The 23,305-nt window shown below is 39.3% G+C and overlaps 1 protein-coding gene across 1 annotated transcript; it reads right to left on the bottom strand.

Moving 5' to 3' along the window:
• Positions 1 to 1,858: 1,858 nt before the first annotated feature.
• lingo1b (leucine rich repeat and Ig domain containing 1b) lies at positions 1,859 to 23,034 on the bottom strand. Its single transcript, XM_061702699.1, has 2 exons — positions 22,796 to 23,034; positions 1,859 to 5,069 (listed from the first exon to the last, which is right to left on the bottom strand). Exons 1-2 carry the CDS (start codon positions 22,805 to 22,807, stop codon positions 3,210 to 3,212), a joined length of 1,872 nt encoding a protein of 623 aa, XP_061558683.1. The 5' UTR covers positions 22,808 to 23,034; the 3' UTR covers positions 1,859 to 3,209.
• Between the last annotated feature and the right edge of the window lie 271 nt (positions 23,035 to 23,305).

Here is a 23,305-nt window from a genome sequence, read left to right on the forward strand (position 1 = left end):
GAACATTAAATATATTATCTTTGTAATGTATTCAATTAAATATAGGTTGAACATGATTTGCAAATCATTGTATTCTGTTTTTATTTATGTTTAACACAACGTCCCAACTTCATTGGAATTGGGGTTGTATGATGCCCAGAGTCAAAAAGCTTAATCTCACCCACAGGTATTTGTTCCTCCTACAGAATAATGACCCAATAGCAGCCAGTTGAAAAAAAATAAGAGTGGCTAACGTAAAACATTGGACTTAATGGTTCAGTTTTTTTTTTGTGTGAAATATTGCTTTCTATAATATTCTGGATTTTTTTTCACTAAAACCACCACCACCACAACAATACTTTTTTTTCAAAATGACTCAAAATATAATGTTTCAAATTATTGCACACATCATTTAAAAACAAACAAAAGGTTATAAAGAACTGTAAACAAAAATCTGTCATATTTCTCTTATTACATAGAGATACATTTTTATATATTGTATAAATACCGGTACATGTTAACATAGGAATAACCACTCTTTAATATCAACTTAACTTTCATCCTTTGAAACTGTATTTCCGAGGATAGGTCCCCCTAATTACTCATGACAGCTCTCAGAGTTGGAGTTTGGAAGTTATACTTCCATGCATCCTCATAGATTAAAGATGTTCCATAGGCTCTCAAAAGCCTTGAAGTCAGCGGATAAAGGTCTCCACACCATTAGTTTTTCTCCCTTTTTACCAATAATGACCATTTTCTTCAGTTTGGGCAGGGTTCTTCTTTAACATGGCATAAAATGGTTAGTTAGAAACTTTACATATTTTTTCTGAGGTCATTTTGACACCTTAGGTGGCCTAAAGGGGCCTACCATCTCGCTCCCTATTATTCCATCCCAAAACCTTCCCCCGCTACCTCCTCGTTGGCGTTGCAACCTTGGGGACTTAGTGGCCATCCACCAACCAGCCAGAATTCCATAGTATGGCATTATTCAGTGAATACAATTTTTGAAAATTAGTTCTCATGCACTGTATTTCCGAGCCCACCGCAAACTTCTCTCCTTGTGAGATTGATTCGTAATGGCCGATATGCAGCTTTATGCAAGATTGCAAGACTTTGGAGGATCCCGCAACGAGAGGTTCTTGGGACACCAAAGACACCAGCAGCTTCAAATGCCTGCTTGCTCCTCCCCAATTGATTTTTAACAATTGGTCTTTTAATAAGATGAATTTGCCTGAAAAAACTTTCCATCATACGCCTTTATCAGAACAAACCTGTTTGCCCTCTGAGCCACACACAAATTATTTAACATTACAGTACAAGGATTTTTTTGACATGTAGTGTTTTCATTCCTTCTGCAAGACATTGGACTATTCTGCACTTTTCATCAGCAGCAAGATCCTTCTTTTTTTTCCATTTATGCATGACTATGACTTCCTTAATATTGTGGAACAATCGCCTTAAGTAATTTTCCTTAAATCAAGCTCCCTTGGCCAACTAATTATCAAACCTGTCCGTGATTGCTAACAGTTATCTAAATATACAGGATAAACAACATATGACAAAACTTCCCTACAAAGTAAAAAAAAAAAAAAAAAAAAAAAAAAGTTTAATTAACATGACGTTTTTTGGGTTTCCTGAAAAGTCTTGGTTTTCGAGATACGAGGATTCTGCCCAACGGCAGCAATATGTACTGTTTAATAATTTTGAACACTGTGTACTGCAAATAAATAACACATTTTATGCATTTCTTCATGTTTTGTTGTGGATTAGAATGTTAGTGTTCCTAGTGTATTTACATTTATGGAAATAATAGCAACTGTGAGGATTTAAGCTTTATTCACTTTAAAAAACACTGCTATTATTCCCAATATACCTTTATCACTAAATTATAATTGCTTTCAAATTAATTATATACTTACTCATTTGCTGATTTTTGATAAAATCTTGGGAATTTATATGCTTGCTTTCTCTTTTGAATAAGGTACATCAAATGTATTTCTTGAATACATAACCTGCTCTTGAAGTTATATAATATGCTTAAATTCCACATCCTTGAAAACCATTGCAATGAAAGAATATCTGTAAGAAAGGAAAACAAAAAAACAAAAAAACACCCTTTATCAGAACATGTCAAAACATCTGATATATTTTCTCTGCTGGCAGAAAATATCACATACTGTACTCATATCATTCTTGGCGTGTTAAGATGCACACTATTTATTATCATGCAATGTAACCAGATTAAGGAAAATTACCATTTTATTTATCATGCTTAACCATTAAAGATGAATAAATGTAACACAAATTTCAATATTTTAAAAACATTTAGCTTGTTTACAGATACATCTTCAGTCATCAGTTGAAAAATTCAGACAATGTACAAATAAACAAATACACATGGTTGTTAGATGGGCTCATCAGAATGATATGCTGCTGTCAATAAAAACATAAAGTTAGTGTACTTATCTCTTCAAATAGCAATCCATCCATCCATTTTCTAATTCATATCTAATTCTTATCCCGTTGAGAGATGCAGGGAGCTGGTGCCTTTCCCACCTGACTTCGGGCGAAAGGCGGACTATACCCTGAACTGGTCACTGGTCAGTCCTAGCGCACACAAGACAGACAGATAACCATTCTCACTCAGAACCATACTGTCACTTAGTGGGAACTGCACACACACTTCCTGCACCAAAGCCAGGCGAACGTACCACTTCACTGTCTGTGACTTTCTTCAAATATTTAAATGTCACTTGCTTTATTTAAAAAAATAATAATAATAATAATGCCCTTATATTATTATTTTTGTGATGGGACATTTAATCTAACAATAACAGTGTTTAATAGGCTTTATATATCTGAAAGATAATTTATGTTTGCTTAGTCTGTGCTGATGAGGAGAGTATTCCTCTATCATCATTATTTATTTAGTTAATTTATGTGGGAACTTGTATCACTTGGTTCTCATTGACAATTACCTTAATTTGGTTACAGGCAGGCATCCAATACAGTATACGTGTGCATGTTAACATACTAGAGTATTGCCAGTACAGTGTTTACAGTTATGCAACATGTTCTTTTCGTAAAAAAATAATAGTAAGTACGTAGGATCAAGTTCCTTTTGCAGCTGTGTAATTGCTATCACACAAGTACCGTTAAACATTTGAAGCAAAGAGTGTGTATCCCAACTGGAGTTCATAAATCTACACCGTTTGACCACATTTTAGGGTTCACATGATTTTCATGTTGAATTGTATGGGTGTCTCTGCCGGACTAGCCTCTTCTGCTTCTTCTTTACGTGGCACATACTCAACCTCTATACTTGGTTTTGCGTTGTTCTTCCCTCTGCTCCAGAGGAAAATAATTACAAGACAGAAGAGTACAACACCAAGGAATGAGATGAACCCCATTGTGGTTGCAATGATTAGTGTCTTTACATCAAATGGAAATGGAATTGTGGTCCGGGTCACATTTGCACCTTCATCGCTGGGTTGGTTGGAAATGAAGGCAAATGTCTTGTTTGGTTGATGAGGCCAATTAGGGGAGTAGCTATGCACAAAAAGATGAGCAACTTTGGTGTCATTGCCTGCTGCATTGCTTGCAATGCACAAGTAGGTCCCGTTGTCTTGGATTTGGGCATAACGAACCTCTAGTCTGCCGTCATCGGACACAGAAAGTCTTGTCCCCACAGTTTTGGTGGTGATGTATTCTTTCTTAGGAGAGAGCCACATGATGACAGGGGCTGGCTCACCCTCAGCTTGGCAAGTAAAACTGACTGTAGTTCCTTCATCCACATGGCTCTCTTGAACCTTGTTATCCACAATCTTCGATTTATGGCAGATGAAATAATCAGAAGGCAGGATATCTGGGAAGTCCTTGAACTCCTTTCCCTGCACAACATCAGGTGACGAACAGATAGGCTGCTGTCTATTAAAGTTTAACCTCCACCGCCGGCGGAAAACCCAGAGCAAGCGACAGTCACAGGCCAAAGGGTTGTCATGCAAAGCCAGAGTTTCCAAATTACCCACCGAGTGGAAGACAGACTCCTCCAGGGTGCTCAATCTATTACTAGAAACATTGAGAATGTGCAGATGATTTAGTCCTCGGAAAGAGTATGGCTCAATGGCAATTAATCTGCCACCAGCCAAATGAAAAATCTGGAGCTTTTGTAGATTGTGAAATTGGTTCCCTTCGACAGTAAGAATGGGATTAAAAGACAGATTTAGAAATCGTAAATAATTCAGGTGGCTGATAGCCTGGTAAGGGATGGAAGTGAAATTACAATTAGTGATTGCTAAAGATGTCAGATTCATTCCAAACAAGCATTTTGGGGTCATGGTATCCAGGGAAGGCATCTGTGATATTTCTAGAACTCTGAGCCTATACAGCCGCTTAAATGAATAATCCCTAATGGCAGTGATGTTCAGATACCGTAATCGAAGTGACAGCAGGTTGTGCAGATGGCTCAGGGCATCAGTGGGCACTGAAGACAGCTTGTAACCCTCAATGTTGAGGGTTTCAAGATTGCTGAGGCCATGAAACGATCGTGGTGAAATGAAAACGAGGTCATTGTCACCGACTTCCAGTACCCTCAAGTTGTAGAGCTCCTGGAACATGTAGTCCAGCAGAATGACAATTTTATTCTCACTAATATCCAGCTGTGTAAGGTTATTAAGTCCTGTGAACACCCCAAGCTGAATGAGCTTCAGATGGTTGTTGCGCAACCCGAGATTCCGTAGATTCATGAGGTTGCTAAAAGCCCCTGACTCAATGGAGGAAATGGTGTTTTCATTTAGCTGCAGCTCCTCCAGCTGTGGGTAGTTGATAAATTCCTCTGGCCCAAGAAGTTTTAGACGATTCTTGCTCAGATCCAGGAGCTTTGTTTCAGTGGGGATGCCTTCGGGGAAAGTAGCCAATCGTCTTCGATGGCACACGACCGAGCGCTCTTGGGCATTGCAGTCACATCGGGAAGGGCATCCGGTGGTTGAGCCAGAGAGGACGGTGCCCAACATCAGGACGAGGATGGGCTGCCAGCACGCCACTAAGTAGCTGTGCCCCCCTGCCTCAGCAGAGACCATCCTACTGTCAACCTATGGAGATATAGGGGAAAAAAACAAACAGTTGAGGGTGGATGTAGATAAAAATAACCTTAGTCTCAATCAGGCACATAGATACGGTGCTCAGTTTATGACGAGATTCCATTCCTATGGCAGTGGTGTAACCCCTGTAGATTTATATATATATATATATATATATATATATATATATATATATATATATATACATACATACACATACACACACACACACACACACACACACACACACATATTTAGCCTTTGTTTATTTTGACCAAAGCAATTCAAAGAGCTTCTATTAAGACACATGGGAACTGCTTTAAAAAATAATGCCTACTGCCTTTATTAGGGATGTCCCGATCCAACTTTTTCACTTCCGATCTGATATCGATATTGCCAGCCTTGAATTTCGCCCAATACCGATATCTGTTCAATCCAATATCAGCAATAATCTTACTTATTTTGGAGTATGGAATGTTAGAAAAGGTTTGATTAAGTGATATTACTCAGAGAACAATAATCAGCAACAGTAGGTATGAGAAAAACTGACCCATTTATTATTATTACGTAAAATAAGTAAGTAAAAATAAGACTGTATTACAGGTGTAATGAATGAAAATTATATTAGGAAATCCTGAAAATAACTTCAAATAAAACTAATAAAAATATATTTTTAAATTGGAACCTAACCACTTTTTAACTTAAACATACCCAAAGCATATTCTACATTTGAATAGATAAAATAAAAAATACATCAGAAAACCATGAAAAATAATCTCAAGAAATAATTAAAAAAAAAAGTTATACTTTTAAAGTACAAAATAACAAAGTTCAATTTCGTTTTTTTTTTTTTTTGTCAGTATATTGTGGGAACATCATTTACTTTCTCCACATTTGTGGCAACACACTTCTGAACTTCTTGACGCAACTGGGGTTTAGTTTTATTTACTGTTCCTGCAGAAGTCATGATCGAATATTGGTATTGTAACTCATTTTTCACAGCGTTTGAAGAATATATGCCAGAGAGTATTGTTATATTGCCTGTTTGTATGTGGTTATACAGCGTTTGTGTACCAATATTCCTTATTTTGAGAGATATAAGTGCCACGAGTTCAATGATTAGTGAGGGGGAAGTTGGAAAGGCACAAAAGAGGATGAAAAATGGAAAGGCAGTTGGTCCGGATGACATTCCTGTATAGGTATGGAAGCACGTAAGGGAGGTGACTGTGGAGTTTTTGACCAGATTGTTCAACAGAATTCTAGTGGGTGAGAAGATGCCTGAGGAATGGAGGAAAAGTGTACTGGTGCCCATTTTTAAGAATAAGGGTGATGTGCAGAGCTGTGGGAACTATAGAGGAATAAAGTTGATGAGCCACACAATGAAGTTACGGGAAAGAGTAGTGGAGACTAGACTCAGGATAGAAGTGCTTATTTGCGAGCAACAGTATGGTTTCATATCTAGAAAGAGTACCACAGATTTGCCTTGAGGGTGTTGATGGCGAAGTAAAGAGGTCAGAAGGCGCAACATTGTGTCTTTGTAGATGTAGAGAAAGCCAATGACAGAGTACCCAGAGAGGAACTGTGGTCCTGCATGCGGAAGTCTGGAGTGGCAGAGAGCTATGTTAGAATAGTACAGGACATGTCTGAGGGCAGCAGAACAGTCGTGAGGTGTGCTGTCGATGTGACAGAGGAGTTTAAGGTGGAGGTGGGACGGCATCAGCGTTCTGCCCTGAGCCCCTTCTTGTTTGCAGTGTTGATGGATAGACTGACAGATGAGGTTCGACTGGAATTCCCGTGGACCATGATGTTTGCAGATGACATTGTGATCTGCAGTAAAAGCAGGGAGCAGGCGGAGGAACAGTTAGAAAGGTGGAGGCATGCACTGGAAAGGAGAGGAATGAAGATTAGCTGAAGTAAAACAGAATATATCTGCATGAAAGAGAGGCATGGAGGGGGGAGAGTGAGGCTACAGGGAGAAGAGATAGCAACGGTGGAGGACTTTAAATACTTGGGGTCAACCGTCCAGAGCAATGGTGAGTGTGGTCAGGCAGTGAAGAAACGGGTCCAAGCAGGTTGGAACGGGTGGAGGAAGGTGTCAGGTGTGTTATATGACAGAAGAGTCTCTGCTAGGATGAAGGGAAAAGTTTATAAAACAGTGGTGAGGCCAGCCAAAATGTATGGATTAGAGACAGTGCCACTGAAGAGACAACAGGAAGCAGAGCTGGAGGTGGCGGATATGAAGATGCTGTGGTTCGCTCTAGGAGTGACCAGGTTGAATAAAGTTAGAAATGAGCTCATCAGAGGGACGCCCAAAGTTTGATGTTTTGGAGACAAAGTTAGAGAGAGCAGAATTTTATGGTTTGGACATGTCCAGAAAAGAGTGAGTTGGTAGAAGGATGATGAAGATGGAGCTGCCAGGCAAGAGAGCTAGAGGAAGACCAAAGCAAAGGTTGATAGATGTAGTTAGGGAAGACATGAGGGCAGTTGGTGTTAGGGAGTAGGATGCAGGAAATAGGCTTACATGGAAAAGGGTGACACGCTGTGGCTTCCCCTAACGGGACAAGCCGAAAGGAAAAGAAGAAGTAGAAGCAAGCAACATTAACTCTGACTCCTTGCTACTATGTTAGCACCTTAGCAAGCTGTTGATGTGATCACCTGGGATCTGCAAACCGTCCACGTGCTACTGGATAAAAGTGCTGGAGCAGAGCGGAGCATGGACTGCTTGTATAAAAGTACTTAAATCGGAGATTTTACATCCAGTCCAATCTGATACTCGTTTTTTGGTTCAAAGATCGGATCGGGACACAACTAACCTGTATGTTTCATTTGACAGAATTTTTGTGAACATAACAAATTACTTCTGACTGGCATGATGATCTGGGAGGAATATACAGTACCGGGGATTGAGAATTTGATTTTCACTTCGAGGTAGGGCCACGGGCGTGCTGAGCCTATCCCAGCTATCTTCAGGCGTGAGGCGGGGTACACCTTGAACTGGTCGCCAGCCAATCGCAGGGCACATATAAACATACAACTATTCACACTCACATTCACACCTAGGGGCAATTTAGAGTCTTCAATCAACCTACCACGCATGCTTTTGGGATGTGGAAGGAAACCGGAGTCCCGGAGAAAACCCACCCAGGCACGGGGACAACATGCAAACTCCACACAGGCGGGGCCGGGATTTGAACTGCGGTCCCTAGAACTGTGAGGCAGACGTGCTAACCAGTCTCTCACCGTGCCGGCCATACATATCTTACAAAATAAAGCAACAAAAAAAACTATAATTCCAATAAACACAGTGAGCGCTTATTGTTATTGAAAAAGGCTTTGGATGAAAACTAATATTGCTGAGCTAATGAACACATAACACCAGTGACGTTTGTCTCGTCACCACATTATGATTTTATTGTGTCAAGACAGAAATATGAATGAGCATGACAGCCCCTGTCTTTGCGAATCCAAAGCAAACAAATGCAAATGCTGTGGTAATTTTCTTACTAGAGCACATGCATGATTTATGATGCTGAGCATTTTAAGAAATGGGGAGCTATCTGTGTAATCTAGCCTTATAGCACATATCTCACCATAACATCACTTTGTCATAACCTTGAGCTACATCTTAGAAAGAGCAGTTTTGCAAATAACACCTTTCCAATCTGACCAAGTTCTTCATGAACAGTTGTCATGCATTTTAAGATGACTCTTATATATTTCTGTTTTTTTTTCTTCGTGAGAGAAAAATCAATATTAGCTCTTACTAACATCAGTAGATCTTTGCCATGCAATGACTATTTGCATTAGTTTCTGACATTGCTTTCTCACAAAGGCATGCCTTGGTTCACTACTACTGTATTTCAACATTACCCAAAATCATCTTTCGTCTCAATGCCACAGAATTTGTGCAAACTTTGTTATAGGTCTGCACTCTAAATGGGTTTCCAAATGGTGTCAACATGCAGACAGCATGAATGGACTGGTTAATCTTTCAGGTATATTAGCTGAGGTGGGTAGAGTATCCAAATATTGTACTCAAGTGAGAGTACTGCTCCTTGACAATAATGTGACTCGAGTAAAAGTAAAAAGTAGTCCTCCAAAAAATTACTTGTGTAAGAGTAACGCGTACACAGTGAAAACACTATTCAAGTACTGAGTAAATGGTGTGTAACTTATCATTTTTTAAAATCAGAGTATGCACATCAATAAAGTAAAAATAATAAAATAAAATGTGAATGTGCTAATTCTGATATTGGTGTGGGTGTGTGTGTGCGTGCGTGTGCATGCGTGTGAGCGAGATTCGCACATACCCCAAGAGATGCATGTTTCATAGTTATTTGTGATAAAAAATACGGTCAATGTGGGCTAATATGCACAGCCAAAACAACAACAAAACATCTGCAATCTACCGCAAGGTGTTTTCTCAAGTTAGAGGTGGGCTGAAATCACTACGTTTGGTCAAACAGTGCCAGACAAATAATACAATTCATGAAAGCTGTTGTTTTCCTTCGTCTAAACTTAAACACGAGTCACGCGCAGTTGCTTTCAATGGTGAGGACGAACTTCCCAACATGGTGGCTACATAAGCACGTCGATTGGCCCGGGCTGGCTTATCTAGTGTTAATACCGATGTCCGGGACTTAATTGTGTCGTTTTATTGGTGTACTAGACTTAAACGTCACTAGCGCTCAAATTGGATTGACGCAAACAGCGCCCAATGCAGAAGTCGAAGTCGTAGTCTAAAAAAAACTGATAGGTCATGCACGAAATAGTTGATAAACAAGTAATAAATTATAAATAAAAGTAGCGAGCGGCATTTAGATCATTGTAACGGATAAAAAGTACAGTTTCTTCTTAACATAAATATTCGGGTAAAAGTAAAACGTATGCAGTAATAAAACTACCTTGACAATTACAATTTATCCATGCTCGAGTAATTGTAACGGAGAAAATATAATATAATATTAGACACTGTTTTTGGCGGCACGGTGGACGACTTGCTAGAGCGTCAGCCTCACAGTTCTGAGGACCTGGGTTCAATCCCCAGCCCCGCCTGTGTGGAGTTTGCATGTTCTCCCCGTGCCTGAGTGGGTTTTCTCCAGGCACTCCGGTTTCCTCCCACATCCCAAAAACATGCATGAATTGGAGACTCTAAATTGCCCGTAGGTGTGAATGTGAGTGCAGATGGTTGTTTGTTTGTATGTGCCCTGCAATTGGCTGGCAACCAGTTCAGGGTGTACCCCGCCTCCTGCCCGATGACAGCTGGGATAGGCTCCAGCACGCCCGCGACCCTAGTGAGGAGAAGCGGCTCAGAAGATGGATGGATGGATGGACACTGTTTTTGTGGCATGTTTAGCTACAGTCCAGTTTTTATTTTAAGAAAAATTAAGATGTACACAGACAAAATTGAAGAAAGACACAGGTGGCAGGAAAAGTAATCAGAATACATTAAAGGAAACTGATTCAATTCCAAGCATGGAAATGTATCATTATTATTTTGATTGGCATATGTGTCTGCATTTTGAGCAAGTTCTTTTTCTTTCGAACAGTAGAATAATGCCTGCTTATTGCTGTTTTATAACATTGCTCCTTTTCCGCATTGCTTAATAAAGCTACTTGACAATTTAGGTCAATTTCTGAACAAGATGAAGCCTTATTTCGAGTACAGAAAAAAAAGAAAAAAAAGAAAAACAAGAGCTACTTCTACATCTGTTTAGTTTTTAATCACTGTTATACCTATGCGACATAATCTCAAGGCATCACGGTACAAATAGAACATCACGATGTGAAGCAAATTCATCAGAACATTGGATCAAATTAAATTTACATTTTAAAATCAAAAACGAAAATATTAATGTTGCATGATACACCATGTGGCTCAACATTAAAGGAGTGAACAGTTCGGCAAGTTTTTCAAAGTACAGTGGTGTCTTGACATACTAGTTTAATTCGTTCCACGACCACTTTCGTAAATTAAAATACAAGTCTCTGAATCATCTTTCCCCATTAAAATATAATGGAAATTCCATTAATCCATTCCAGCCTTCCCCCAAGAAATCTAACAGTTTTCTATATATATATATATATATATATATATATATATATATATATATATATATATATATATATATATATATATATATATAATTACAGGTGAAATAACACTCTTTACAGTTCTACTTACCATAATTTCTCGTGTATAATGCGCACCCATGTATAATACGCACCCCCAAAATTGACCTAAAAATTCTGGAAAACCCTTCTATAACGCATTTTTACAATGCATGATTTGTCTTCTACCTACATGATCCAAACATCAAGTATTATCTGTATTTTGTTAGTTTTTTCAAATAATTATTCTGAAGTTAAGCACTTTATTGGAACACATAATACTTTATTTTTATTACTGTGCGCTTATTTTGAAATTCGCAGCCCTACTTTTAGTTAGTAAATGAGAAAACTCTCACTTGTGCTCATATGTTTGATTACCCAGGCAGAATTTGTAAGATGGGTAAAATTCTTTAAAGAAAACATGAAGGGCCAGGCGAAACACATAATTTTATTTTAATGGTTTTCAAATTAAACTGTCAAGCATTTCAGAAAAGCATTCTCATTAAACAAAACCTAGCCATAAATAAATTAATGATGGTTGTTGTTCAGTCATGAGTCGTATTTAAAAAAAAAAAAAAAAAAAAAAACATTTTACAAATTCTGCCTGGGTATGTAAACATATGAGCACAGCTGTACATAAATGCAGTCATACGTACCCCTGTCATATTAGAATGAAAGTGTACACCTTTTTCATAACCTCTAGGTGGCGGTGGCATACTAGAATGAAAGTGTACACATTTCTCATAACCTCTAGGTGGCGGTGGCATATTGGAAAGAATGTGTACAGCTTTTTCATAACCTTTAGATGGCGGCATACATTTATAAAAGGTGAAAGTTTTTTCCATTTCCCCCTATACGTATATGTATAATGCGCACTATTGACTTTTGGGGGCAAAAAAATGCACATTATACACGGGAAAGTATGGTAATAAAACATACAGTAATGGCACAATTAAATAGAAAGTAAACAATTAAACTTTGCCACATTTTTTTGCTTCAGCTCAAGGGGTTTTGTGCTGCTCCTTCTGGTGTGCAAGCGTTGGCCACTGGGGCAGACATGTAGATATACTGTACATGGGGATGTCATACAGTGGGTACGGAAAGTATTCAGATCCCTTTAAATTGTTCACTCTTTGTTATATTGCAGCCATTTGCTAAAATAATTTCAACTAATTATTTTCCTCATTAATGTACACACAGCACCCCATATTGACAGAGAAAACGTAATTGTTGTAATATTTGCAGATTTATTCAAAAAGAAAAATTGAAATATCACACAGCCATAAGTATTGAGACCCTTTGCTGTGACACTCATATATTTAACTCGGGTGCTGTCCATTTCTGCTAATCACCCTTGAGATGGTTCTACACTTTCAGTGGAGTCCAGCTGTGTTTGATTATACTGGTTGGCCTTGATTAGGAAAGCCAACAGTGAAGCATGGTAGTGGCAGCATCATGCTGTCGGTGTGTTTTTCAGCTGCAGGGACAGGATGACTGGTTGCAATCAAAGGAAAGATGAATGTGGCCAAGTACAGGGATATCCTGGATGAAAACCTTCTCCAGAGTGCTCAGGACCTCAGACTGGGCCGATGGTTCACCTTCCAACAAGACAATGACCCTAAGCACACAGCTAAAATAACGAAGGAGTGGCTTCAGAACAACTCTGTGATTGTTTTTGAATGGCCCAGCCAGAGCCCTGACTTAAACCCGATTGAGCATCTCTGGAAAGACCTGAAAATGGCTGTCCACCAACGTTCACCGTCCAACCTGACAGAACTGGAGAGGATCTGCAAGGAGCAATGGCAGAGGATCCACAAATCCAGGTGTGAAAAACTTGTTGCATCATTCCCAAAAAGCTGTATTATCTCAAAAGGGTGCTTTTACTAAATACTGAGCAATGGGTCTGAATACTTATGGCTGTGTGATATTTCCTTTTTTTTGTTTTTTGTTTTTTAATAAATCTGCAAAAAATTCTACAGTTCTTTTTTTTCCCCCTGTCATTATGGGGTGCTATGTGTACATTAATGAGATAAAAAAAAATAATTTAAATGATTTCAGCAAATGGCTGCAATATAACAAAGAGTGAAAAATTTAAGGGGGTCTGAATACTTTCCATACCCACTGTCAATAACCTCCGTAAGCCACAGTCATATTAATAGTTCTTCAAAGAGGATAAATAATGTTTGTTAGTATTGTTGTTTTATGTGTTGGTCCACTGTTTGTGTTCAAATATCCATTGCATGAAGGGCAATAACACCGCAACACAAATGCTGTTCGTTAGCCAGTCTAATACACAACGTATAGCTCTCTTGTTTTAGTTTTAGTTTGACTGTAAACTTCAACTTGAAGTGGTATTAAACAGCTTTGAGAATCTTTTTTTACATTCATTGTTTACTGACGTGAATGAGTTGAGTTCACTGCCACCTTACAGCGCTTGTACCTCAGGTTTGCGCTTGCAAGTTAAAGGAAAAAGAAAAACAGGTGAACAACAGCTTGTATCTCGAAAAACTTGAAAATCGGATCACTCGTGTTGAAAATCGGGTCACTTGTATCTCAAGGTACCACTCTAAAGTGGTTATCAAAAGTCTACACACCCTGTTCAAATGCCAGGTTTTTGTGATTTTTGTGAACAATGAGACCAGGCTAATTCATTTCAAAACTTAGCACTAATGTGGACAAGTTTTCACACCATCTTATAACTGTGTGACTGTGTTCAGAATTATCCGATAGCATTCAAACTCATAATTAAAGGGAGTCGGCACACACCTGCCACGATTTAAAGAGCCTCTGATTAACCCCAATTAAAGTTAAGATGTTCTAGTAGGCTTTTCCTGACATTTTTGTAGTTACAGCTTACAGCACAATCTAGGGTCTGCAGCTTCCACAGCATCAGAGAAATCTCATTATTCAAAGGTATTAGTCAGGAGAAGAGTACCTAAAAAAAATAATAATCATAACATTCTAAGGCACAAATACCAAAGAGCACAGTGAAGACAGTCATCATCAAGTGGAGAAAATATGACACAATAGTGACATTACCAAGAACTGGACATCCCTCCAAAATTGATGTAAACATGAGAAGAAAATGGAACAGAAGAGAACTTAAGGAATTTTCAGGACTGAGCCTGAAAATTAGATTTAAAGATTATGATTCATTCTGCGCTTATAAAGGACGAGAAGCAGCTTTAAATAGTCTGAACAGTTACAATAGAATTGCAGCTTCTTTTTCACTGTTGATTTCATATAAAGTATACACAAAACAAAAGTTCTATGCGCACTGGGCATTGTAAAAAGCAGTTGTAAAATACAGGCAAACAAGTTAATTAGTGGTGCCTTTCTATCATCTCCTTTAAATTAGCTGACAAAAGATGATATTACTAAATAACTCTACTAAACAGTAAGACCATTTCTAAAAGAAAGAGAAAAATCTTTGTTTTCTAGCACAATGACTTTTGAGATTCAATCCCTATAAACGACTACGGTTGGTGATGATGACTCATGCTCTTTCAGCACTGAATGCCCTCAACATTAAAGAAACACACTGTAGCTCACAGTCGACATTATGGGCCGGACATAGCATCCAAATATTGTGTTTGTGTTCCATAGAGAAATATAAAGCAATGCAATAATCAGTAGTTTATTGGGAAAATATATATATAATAATGAATAATCATCATTCCTTTGTTTTTAATTAGCGCGTAAATGCCCGAAGGAATGCAGCTGGGAAATTACACATAAGACTTTCAACACTATACGCCTAAGCTGTTGTATTGACGCAAAACAGAGCACTGCTTCTTGGATCACAAGGCTTAATGGCCACACACATTAATGAGTTGAGAGATAAGCATGCATGAGGTTTCTTGCTTGACGGGATGTTAGTTAACAACAAAATATATTTACATATAAGTGGTGCCTGGAGATACGAGCGACTTTTGAGTTTTTCGAGATACACGTTGTCATTCGGCCGTTTTGTTGCTTTGACTTGCGAGTGCAAACTTGAGATACGAGCGCAGTAAACGCAATTCAACTTACTTCACAATCAGCAGCAGTTTGACATCAAAAAAGAGGCTTGACTCTTTTTAATGCCACTCCTAGTTGAAGTTTTATGTGAAGGTATGTTTGGCTTGACATTAAACTTCCACTGGGAGGTCCATTAAACAGCTTGAAGTAAACAAAGACAAATACATATTGTGTATTTAAAACAACAACATAACTGCCTCAGGTCCACTTAGCTTACTACAAACAAACAATGCAAAACACTGTTCACATGCTAATGGTTAGCATTGATAGTTGCGGTTTTAGAGGCAACGAATATTTAAACCCAAACCGTGAAGTAACAGATAATATAACAATACTCACAGGCATATATTCTTTATCCTCTATGGAAAAATTACTACTATTACGGCATCTTACTGAATCCCTTACAGTAGTAGTACTGTAGAAGAAGAAAAAAATACTGCTCTTCTTCGTTTACGTCTGCATGACTGTACAGTTATTATACTGCCACCTGGTGGCCAAGGCTGGCACACCAGGAGCAGCACATGGATTGGATTCCGGCATTTGCATTATGATGCACAAACTTTAAATGATTACATTCTATTTATTTATGTTGGTACTCTATGGCTTTATAAAGCACACATTTATGATAAAGTACAAATTATAGAGTGCTATTTGTCTTTAATAATAGACAAATACAAATGAATTTGTTCTTTGGTGGAGAGGTTAGAACGGATCAATGGCATTTCCATTCATTTAAATGGGGAAAGAACATTTGAAGTACGAGTGTTTTGAGTTACGAGGGTGGTCACAGAACAAATATAACCAAATTCGCATCTCATGGTGCCACTGTATAGTATATATTCCTCCAATCACGGGTTATCCTACAAATTTCACGTTATTCCTCCAATCACGGGTTATCCTACAAATTTCACGTTATCCTACTAAAAATGGTAAACCAGATGCTTCATCGCGCATTTTCTGCGCAGAGAATTCTTTGTCCGACCCTAAAACCATTTTGCCCAAGTCATGTTCTGTTTCTGCTTTTGTTTGGGACATTGAGACTGTGGTAAAGGAGGTTCTGAAGAACACTCTTAGCCCGGAAAATTGCCCTGAAAACAGGCTTTATGTGGTTCCGACCTTAAGGGGAAGAGTCATCCACTGGGCTCACACTAACCAGACTGTATGTCACCCAGGCATTGCTAACACTCAATCTGTGGTCGAACAGCGCTTTTGGTGGTCCAATGTTAGAAGGGATGTTACCAATTATGTCAATGCTTGCCAGGTAAACGTCCTTCTGGGGAGTTGCGACCCCTGCCAATACCACAACGTCCTTAGTCAGACATCTCAGTAGACTTTGTGACAGGATTACCGGCCTCGAAAGGAAATACCACAATTCTTAGTCGTGGACAGGTTCTCTAAAATGACACACTTCATTGCACTCCCGAAACTCTCCTCAGCTAAAGACACTGCCGAGTTAATGATATACCAGGTATTCAAGTTCCATGGTTTCCCAAAGAATGTGGTATCCGATAGGGGTCCCCAATTAATTTCGCAATTTTGGAAGGAGTTTTACAATCTCGTAGGTGCTACCGCCAGTCTGTCATCTGGGTTTCACCCTGAAACCAACGGCAAAACCGAGAGGCTGAACCAGGACCTGGAAACTGGGCTCCGATGGCTCGCTTCACAGGAGCCACGATCCTGGTCTCAGAAACTGGTTTGGGTCGAATTCTCTCACAATTCCCTCCCCTCTGCATCCACTGGTTTATCGCCTTTTCACATTGTGCATGGTTACCAACCATCTCTATTTCCTGCCATAGCCCCAGAGTCCACAGCGGCATTGACCTTGGTGAGTCGCTGCAGAAGGACCAGGGAGCGAGCCCGCCAGATGCTGCTGCGCCAGGGATGGTCCTACAAAACCGCTGCTGACCGTCTGAGGACACCGGCCCCGAACTACAAAGTGGGTCAGTGAGTTTGGCTCTCCACCAAGCATATTCCACTTCGGGTGGAGTCCCGGAAGCTCACTCCCAGGTTCGTTGGGCCCCTCCCCATCACAAAGATCATCAACCCTGTCACCATGCAGCTTAGGCTCCCAAGGTTGATGCAGGTCCACCCTGCTTTTCACGTCAGCCTGCTCAAGCCAGCCCGGGAGTCTCCTCTGGTCCCGCCTTCCAGGCCCCGTTCTCCCCCCAGGTTCGTGGATGGGGGGCCCTGTCTTCATTGTGAGGTGGCTGTTGTTGTCTCATCGGAGGGGGAGGGGGTTTGAATATCTGGTGGACTGGGAGGGCTACGGGCCTTTTTGCCTCATGTTTTTGGATACTGTTGCCTTTTTTGGATTGCCTGCCTGTGTACAGACCTCTGCCCATATATTAAACCCCTTTTTGAAACTGTCCATTTGTTTTGGTGTCGTGCATTTTTGGGTCCTATCCTCTGTTCCGTTCATGACAGTAAGTGACGGCTGTCTGTCAAAAGTGTGACCCTTTCTTACAACAGTTTAGAGCCTTCATATTGGGAATTTCCACAAATGGCATTTCATTGTGACAGCTATTGCATCAAGAAAAAAATCATGTTTATGGACGCATACATCCATCTTGCATAGCACTTGTCCTCATTAGGGTCATGGGAAAGCTGGATCCCATCACCCTGGACTGGTCAACAGGCCCATATAGACAAACAACCAGTCACGCTCACATTCACACTCAAGGTCAATTTAAAGTGGAGTACCTGAAGAAAACCCAAGTAAGGACGGGATCGCCCAGAGCAGAGACTCAAACCTTGAACCTCAGAACTGTGAAGCATATGTGCTCACCACTCGAGCTCTGTGCTGTCCTCATGTTCACACAAAAGGGATTAGTTCATTTTAATATTCAGCTATAATTTTAGAAATTATTCAAGAGTTCCATTTTCGTTATCAGCGTTAGGTTCTCATAAGCAGCACATGATTGTTCAGACAGTGTGGTGTGGTGGAAGCGGGAGTGGAATACGTGTGTATGGCAATGTGTTCACTTCATGTGCCATACACACTATCTGCACACTAAATTTAAATGTATCTTTTCCACTCTTGTGAACGTTTTTAAATGCCAGAAACAAAAATTATTGTGACATATCTATTTTGCAATGTAATTGGGGCACTTCTGTATGATCTAAAGGGGCTGACTTGGAGCCAGTCACTTCTTTCAACTCTGTATCGCTCTGTGTTTGAGTCATTTCAGTGCACTGTGAGAGTTGGTGCTGGCCTCTCCCAAAGTAGTTTTTCAGATGTCCTAGGTTGTAAATGCAATGGACACTCAGGAAGAGATAAATTAAACAAAGCATGACTTTTAAGCAGTTGTTGTCTTCCCCAAAATTATCGCAGTGGTAGATTTTGTTACAGTGTACTAGAATTGTTGCTCTTTGGGGTGTTTTAATGAAAGCATGTCCTAGACATGTTAAGACATCTGGAAATTGTAAATTGTGAAAACAAATTCAAATACATACAAAATACATGTCTCCTTTAAAACCGCCCTGTATTGGAGAAATTCCAAGCTTCTTTTGACCATTCTGTCTACAATTTTGCTTCACAGTGGAAACAATGATGTGTGTTGCTCCAAGCCGGAAGGTTTTGTGCTGCCAATGGTTTTATATGGTGAGGTCAGTAAAGAGACTCAACCTGACTGATATTAGAGTCTGAAAGCTGCAGGCAGGGCTATGAACACTTAACACTTACAATCAACAGCACTATTATCACTTTTACATGACAAAGTATTACTTGACATATAGTACTAGTAGGCATCATGATCGGGTAGTGGTTAGCACATCTACCTCTCAGTCAGTCCTGGGTTCGAATCTCAGCTAGGGCATTCGTATGTGGATTGTCATGTTCTAATGTTTTCCAGGGTACGCCAGCTTTCTCATCGCAATCAAAGACTCTAAATTAGCGGTGTCAAACTTATTGTAGTTCAAGGGCAATACACAGTCTCATTTAATGTCAAAGAGGCTGGAGCGCTAAAATCATAACAGACTTAATATAATAATAAATTTCCCCTTCATTTGAATGCCGAACAAAACAAGTACATTAGGAAAATCTTTAGATTTAATTACTTACAAAACAACCTCAGATTTCTTGAGAATATTTTCCTGCAGTTTGTCATCTACATATGTGCATAATAACTGATCACAGTAATTGTATTTTAAGACTAAAAATGACTGTCTATTTGGAACTGAAGAATATAGTTTTCATTTAAAATTCAATCAACTTATGAAGACCTAGGAATTGTTACCATCCCATTTTTGACATGAGCATGATGATTCTCAAAATTATCCTTGGTCTCCACTACCACAATAACTTATGTATTTTTTCACTTTCAAATTCATCCTGCGAGCAGGATTGTACCCCCTAGTGGGCCGGTTGTGGCTCACGGGCTGTATGTTTGACACCCCCACTCTAAATTGTCCATGAGGTGAATATGAATGGTTGGTTGTCTGGATGTGCCAACCAGTTCAGAGTCTACCACACCTCGTGTCCTAAGTCAGCTGGGATAGACTCTTAATGAGAACAAGCACAATAGAAAAAAAAGATAAATGGATGGATACAGTTCTCATGAATGTATGTAATGTAAGTATGAATGTTCTTTATCTAATCAGTAACAGTCTGCATTGTATATTGGTGATGTACACACATTTGTCATGTAGTTTACTGGTAACAGTTACATTCATTATTTATTAAATTAAGTTTTATTAAAATAATGGATGCATCATGGAACATTCATATACGTTAAAGCTTTAAACAATCAATTAAATATAGGCTTGGCCTGTGTAATGCAGTTCTCACTCACCTCTATTATTTAGTTCATTGCTAAAGCATGTACAGGAATACGACAGATTCCCCTTTGTTTTTTAAAAGTTATTCCTCAGACTGGCTACCTTTTAGACCTTTGTATAAAGCACAAGGACATAATAAGAGGATGCCTTTCGACAGCCCCAGGGCAGCTGTGGCTACACAAGTAGCTTACCACCATCAGGGTGTGACTGATGAGTGTGTGAATAATGCATGAAATTGTCTTGTGCCTAGAAAAGCGCTATATAAATGTTGAGAAAATGAATTTGCCTCAAAGTGCCCGATTGCAAGAAAATGTAGAAAATAGTGGATTTTGGGAAAGCAATACATCAGATTTGGTGTGTTAATAGAGAATCATGGTATTGAGAGTCCAATGTGCAGCTTGAATTAGTTGTTGGCTCAGTCTAGTTTTAATATGACACAGTCGTACTCTTCCTTTTACTGACCTTTGTACAATTAAAATTAAGCAACGAGGCTGCCGCAGAGCAGCAGGAATTTGAATCTCTGAATACATTCATTGAACGCAAATTTGAGTATCCAGTGGCAGATATCCCTTCACGGTCACCTCTCCATATCAACAGTGCACACATAGTGTGCCGGGCAGTCACTGCTTCAGTCACTTTCCCTTTTCAGGAGGGCTAATGTTAACATATTATTAGGATGCAATCCAGGATGTTGTCCTTTCAGAGCCAGGTTTGATATAAAGTGGTAAGTGGGCTTCTCAAAATGTATTAGGGCATAAATTAATGGGCAATTGCATTTAATATTACATGCGTTCCAGGGGGGCTGCCATCGACAGGATTTATCTATCCTGGAGCTATGAGAAATGCACTGTGAGTAACAATAACAAAGTCGCTAAAGACACCATACAAAATAGGTGTGATCATTCAAAGCAGTCAGGAATAGTAAATCTGTGCGTGCAACTTAAGCGTATGTGATTCTACTCTCTTCGACATTCATTGAACCAATCAGATGGGAATGTAACTTATCGACATTTGTAGTTTTCACATTTTATCCTGGGCCACTAGTGAAGAACATTGCAGTACGCTGTCTCTAATTATCCTACTAAAACAAACCAAACTATTGTTCAGAATCCTTTGGAATCTATTAGACTTTAAAAAAAAAAAGAGCATTGTTTAAAAAAGAAAAAAAGAACACACACAATTGTATTCAATGGTTTTGTTCCGTTTATTTAAGGGGCTGCTTTTTTTTCAATCGTGTATTATTATTTCTTTCTTTTTTTTTTTTTTACAGAGAGTCAGAATTAAATCACTGTCTCTGAACAAATTTATTCAAATGCAATCCGCAATGAAATTCATAGGATACAATGGTCTATGTCATCATAGAAATACTCTTAACGCCTTGGGCGTACACGTGCATTTTGGTCAGTGGCAGTACACGAGTTAAGTTATTGCATAGTATAGTAGTAGCATGTCTTATCACAATATATTGTGTATATATTTTTTGTATTAATAATTACACTTCTACATTTTGTTTGCACTTGTTAGTTCGAGAAAGGGTTGATTAATCGAATTGATGTTTCAAAAGTGAATTCTCACTATGATGAAAATGTCTCAAATAGTGAAAATAAATCAAATTTTAGTACTTTAAATATTATTTACAAATAAATATCATTCAGCAGAATTGCAACTTTGTCATATTTGATGTCAATTTGATTTCACCATGCGTCTTGTCACTCACACATACAGTACAGTAGTAGCATGGAATGGTCTTTCAAGCCTTTGCTCCCCCTCGTGCTATTCACGTTAATTAAACGCCAGGTTTTATGCAGACTGTGTTTATTTTATTAATATTTTTTTTTTTACCAATAATTTGTTTATTGTCAATTAGGGCAGGCTAGTGATACATTTGACATACTGTATGACAAAATGATTAAAACAAGGATTGCCAGGCAAAACCTTTGTTGCTCATCTCCGTCCACTGAAATAATGACCAGCAGACGTGTAACAAGTGACCTGCATAAATAATTTACATAGAAATTATTCAAAACAGTCATCATAATTAATGACATGGCAAAAACTTTGACAAGTGCAGAGCAGACGTTTGACTCCCAAGATTGTCCGGTCTGCGTGGTTTGATGATGTTATGTTGAAAAAAGGGAAAGTAGCTGTCTCCTTGCTGCAGTGTTGCAGCCACAGTTATGCTTATGCAAATATTATGTGCAGTAGGTTTTAAAATTTGAGAGATCATTCGTTTGGCCCACATAAATCATCAAAGTCTATCCCCCTTCCCCTAAGCCAAACCTCCCAACCTCCACTGTCACCCATTGATATGACCTGTGGCAAATCAGCCAACAGCAAAAGGTAGCACTGAATACATTAAGTGGGATTCTGGCAGAGTTTACTGGCATTTGAAGGAACATGAATGTTAATGAGATGGCAGCTTCGTAAGCATCAACAACCTCCAACAAACAAAACAGGCAGTGGTCAGTCTTACACCTTCATTTGTGATCATAAAAAAATGCTGGATACTGTATGTATCCCTGTATGTACGTACTTAAATTAGTGTTTTATACCAGTATTTGGATACCTACTCACAGACCACACAAGTATGTGTTCTGCACATTGCATATAGCACAAACCAAATGAAAGTCATTTGGGTGACAAAGCACAAATGAGACGTGAAGTCCACCTTAGTGGACCATCCTCCCTCCTTCCCTTTCTGCTGCTACCTCCTAATTATATTCCTGAGATCAATTTGCTCCCTGGCTATCACATGGCACCACCACTGCACCATATTAAATCTGATCCAATTCCCCAGAAGTCAAAGCCCACCATAGAGACAGAGTACTTACCAGGACTGTCATGCAGAGAATTCTAATTCAAGCAGCTCCATGTTGCCAAGGAAATTCAAAATGCCTCCAAAAGCATGGAGACAGGGATGCAGCAAACAAGACAGGCTCAGATCTAAGAGCTAAAGGTGGATGTATGTCCAATAGCAATAAGAATCCCTTTTCAATTTCAATTGGGGCATCCGCAAAATACCTTCATCCTCTCCAGATGCGCTAAATCCAGCTGCACTGATAAGCTGATATGTAAACACACAGGCGGCTGTGCTGCCTCGCAAACGCTCACATACATGCTGCACCTAGCAGAGACGGAGAGGAGGATGGAGGGAGGGAGGGGTGGCGGATGAGAGCGGTGGAAGGAAGAGCTGCAGTGCCCTGGAAGAATGAGAGGACACATGAAGAGAGTTTAAAAGAAAGAGAAAGAACTGTCCTTTTGTTGCCCTGGCAGCAACATCACCTGGTGGTTGTTTTCTTTTCATGCAGGGATTTTTTTGCAAAAATAAACCACAATGCTGG

This window comes from Phycodurus eques, chromosome 2 (genome assembly GCF_024500275.1).
Source record: "Phycodurus eques isolate BA_2022a chromosome 2, UOR_Pequ_1.1, whole genome shotgun sequence".
NCBI lineage: Eukaryota > Metazoa > Chordata > Actinopteri > Syngnathiformes > Syngnathidae > Phycodurus > Phycodurus eques.